Here is a 3736-nt window from a genome sequence, read left to right as displayed (position 1 = left end):
TGTGAAAAATTGTTTATTCAATATTTCAAATACATGTAGGTAGGCACTTGAATTTCAAGCCGTCCAATGTAGTTAGAGCATCAGATATTTGACTTAGACTAGAGTTGCCCACCGAGACGACATTGCCCCACGTACACCGTGGTGGAATGTTTGTACGGCTGTTGGGACACTTATTGTTTAAAAAGTGAAACATTCGATGTGAAATGTGGCGAATCTGGAGCGATGTTCGATATTCACAATCATCAGGTGTTGGTAACATGGTTTCGGCGGTAGCGCATAGTAGATCGTAGTAAATGTCGCCTACTGTTAACACAGATTCGCCAACTGTAGCATCGAGTCGTTTCTTAAGCAATCGTTTCTGTGCAGGTACGAAAGAACTTTTATACTTGGCAGGTATAGGCGTCGTACCGGACCTTGTTGACAGCCGCATCATACCGTTCAATGCAGACGGATGAATTGGCGTATCTGGTTTACAACCCATCAACCATGATCTCTTGCATCTGAGATCGGCATCTGGTAATCGACCCATTATAGACAACCTGTGTAGACAGTATTTGTAGATCTGCAATTGAACTTCTCCTTTCATTGTAGTAGATGATGCAGACAAGTTGGTGTTGTAGTCGTCTTCGTGCGTTTTCAAGTCTTCTATAATCATATTGGTAACAGTGTTATCAGGATCGCGAGCATACTCCTCCTCCTCCTCCTCCTCCTCCTCCTCCTCCTCCTCCTCCTCCTCCTCCTCAACAATGAGTTGCGACAGTTCACCGTCGTCGTATGAATCAACTATATCCGAACACCGGGGCCTTAGTCGATTGTCGATTGCGCGCGATACAGTCGAACATGCTACTCGATCTATGCGGCCGCGCAACACGTACATCTCGTCCATTTTGTCCATGACACAGTTTGCTCTAGGTAACGGGCAGACAAACGGCAATTCGAACACTTCTCCGTTTAGTGCCAACATTTTGACAGCGTTGGTAAACGCGATCATTTGATACGTTGCACGTCCTCCCATGCTGGAACAGTGTGGAGGTGAGTTTATGTATGTGACAGGTTGAAGAGGGACATGCTTGTAAATGTCGTCGTCTGCATTACGACGACCAATTATCGATATTCCTAGTGTGGTGTGAATGGTGGTACCGTGAGTTCGCTTAATGGCATGACAAGTGTCGCTATAGTGTTTAATGTTTTTCTCATTCTTTTGTACGAATCGCCATGTTGACTTTGTAGTGCTAGTCGTCGAGGTTTTGTCTTCACCAATATCATCTCCTGCATTAGCACCATCCGTATCAGAATGATTTGCTGTTGTTAGAGTATGATTATGATAGTCATCATCTTCGTTAGAGACCTCTTCATGATTTTGGGCACCACCATAACTACTACTACGAACACAAACACCGTCCTCATTGAGTCGTGTCGTTTGCTGTGCTTCTCGCTGTGCTTCCTCTAGCATGGCCTTTGAACAACCGAGCCCAAACTTCATCGTGCATTTGCCTTTTTCTCTGCGCCAATTTATATATTGCTTATCTTGTGAACACAATTTCTCAGAGGCGAGAACACAAGTGACAAAGAGAATTCGTTCTCCTTTATCCTCAGGCTCACTGGGATCACCGGTAGTCGTGGTGGTGGTGGTGGTGGTGGTGGTGGTGGTATGATCAGTGTCACTACTGATACCAGCGTTAGGTCGATTTCCGGTGGACTGGTGCGGTGAAGACTGCTTGCTGGCTATTTTGGTTTGGGTAGCCATGATGACCGTTTGGTGAATGAATAAACGGAACTCCCCTAAACATATGTTTTCTTATATCTTTCATTTCTTCTTTACTCATTACTTTGGTGTTGTCGTCGGTACAAAAGTGAACTCGCTTGCTTGCCAATCGTGTAGTCACACCAACAGAAGGGATGACTTTGTCTTCTTGATGCTCGACGTCCATACTGTGGTGTTCTTCGGTTGAGGTGTTGTTAGTATTATCATCGACGTTGGACTTTTTGTCCTCGGCAGTGGCGGGCGTAATAGAATCACCTTTGCTAGTGGCGTCAGTGCCCGAAGCATCAGTCGACGGTGGTGACCTACTATTGGTCTCTTGGCTGTTGGTCTTGTGTTGTTGGTTTTGAATAGAGTTGAAAATAAAATCGATTTTCTCGTGGAACGCTTTATCGGTATTGGCCGCAGTTGCGGATGTCCCAGTAGCTGTTTGTGGCGGCTTGTTGTTTGTGGTGTCACCTACCTCCATAGGAGTTTCCGTGTCACCACCACCACCACCACCACCACCACCACCACCACCACCACCATTACCACTGGAGTTGTCACCGCTGCCGCCAGTCTGCTGATAGTGCTTGGTTTTCATCTTTTTATTTTTGTCTGATTTCTGTGGTTTTGATGGTGCGTCAGTGTCGGCGGTCTCGGTCGATGCAGAGTCCTTACTCTTGCGGTATTTCATGTAGCGTTTAAACTTTTTGTACTCTTTGCTTTTGAGTTTGTAAACTTTCTTGCCACGTCTGCCATCTGAATCGTTATCGGAATCGCTTGTCAAAGAGGAGGCGGTGGTGTTGGTATTTTTCCCTTCGTTGTCTGAGTCAGAATCGTCATCGTCGGACGAACTGTTGTTGCTGCTGTCATCCGAAGAGTCAGAATTTCCAGGAGACTGCTGGTTGGAGGCGTTGTTGCGTTTGTGGCTTGATGATTTCAAAGTCTTGGAAGATTTAACCCTCCCATCATTTTTAGACTTGTTCTTTGACGTTTCAGTTTTGGACTTTGCTTTCTTGGTGTTACCGGACATTACTTCACCTAACACTTTGCGCATTACAGTCTCCATATTATCAGAAGAGTCGACACCAGCGGTGGCAGTAGTTTTATCATCTATATTGTTTGATTGTTGTTGTCGTTGTTGGTGGTCGTGCTGCTGATTAAGTACTTCGCGTACAGTGGCCTTTATATCGGAAGAGGATCCGTTGCCACTAGTTTGCTGCTGTAGAGATGAGTCGCTCATCGTGAAATGGTCGTTTGATACAGGACATTGCACACCACAACCCATAATTCCACCAGCGATGTTATGACAGTATTGCTCTGGTGAAATATTTTGATGACCACCAACGCGGCGATGATGATGATGATGATGTTGTTGATGTTCGATGGGTTGATGCTGCTGGTAATGTTGGTTGTGATATGATGAGTGTTGCGGCTGTTGATGTAACGCATGGTGACGTTGAGTCTGTCTAGAGGCGGTGTTGTTGTTGGTACAACAAGAATTGTTGGTACAGCACGAATGGTCCATCATCGTAGTTGCTGTTGTTGTTGAACAGGGTTGTGCTGCCGAGGACGAGGACTGGTTTTGGTGCTGTTGTCGATGCTGATTGACTGCGCCATCTTGCCTATTCAATGTAAAATTATTTTGATGAGCAACATCGACGGTTAAAGGAACAGTTGCAGCGGCAGCGGCCCGTTTTTCCTCCTTATGCACGTCTTCTACCAGGCTTTTGATCAGGCCTTTGAATTGGTCGGTATTTACATAGACGAACGGTTGTTGTTTTATCGAGTCCATAGCAGGAGAAGTAGTTGTAGTGGTAGCAGAAGAAGTATCGATGCCGTGGTCAATTGGTGAGGTTGCAATGGTCGGTTGGACCAAAGCGTAATGTAATCTTTTCTGAGGCAAATTGAGAATATTCAAATCGTCTTTGATTTTGTTAACGTGATCAACTTTATATCGACCAATGTTGCCGAGCACGCCCATGTAGTCCT

The 3736-nt window shown here is 45.4% G+C and overlaps 1 protein-coding gene across 1 annotated transcript; it reads right to left on the bottom strand.

Annotated features, from left to right (window-relative positions):
• Positions 1-1679: 1679 nt before the first annotated feature.
• LOC135499915 (dentin sialophosphoprotein-like) lies at positions 1680-2987 on the bottom strand. Its single transcript, XM_064790964.1, has one exon. The coding sequence runs from the start codon at positions 2985-2987 to the stop codon at positions 1680-1682; it is 1308 nt and encodes a 435-aa protein (XP_064647034.1).
• Between the last annotated feature and the right edge of the window lie 749 nt (positions 2988-3736).

Source organism: Lineus longissimus, chromosome 15, assembly GCF_910592395.1.
Source record: "Lineus longissimus chromosome 15, tnLinLong1.2, whole genome shotgun sequence".
NCBI classification, from domain to species: domain Eukaryota; kingdom Metazoa; phylum Nemertea; class Pilidiophora; order Heteronemertea; family Lineidae; genus Lineus; species Lineus longissimus.
Note: the sequence above shows the minus strand (reverse complement) of the source record. Positions and strands in the feature narration are given on the sequence as shown.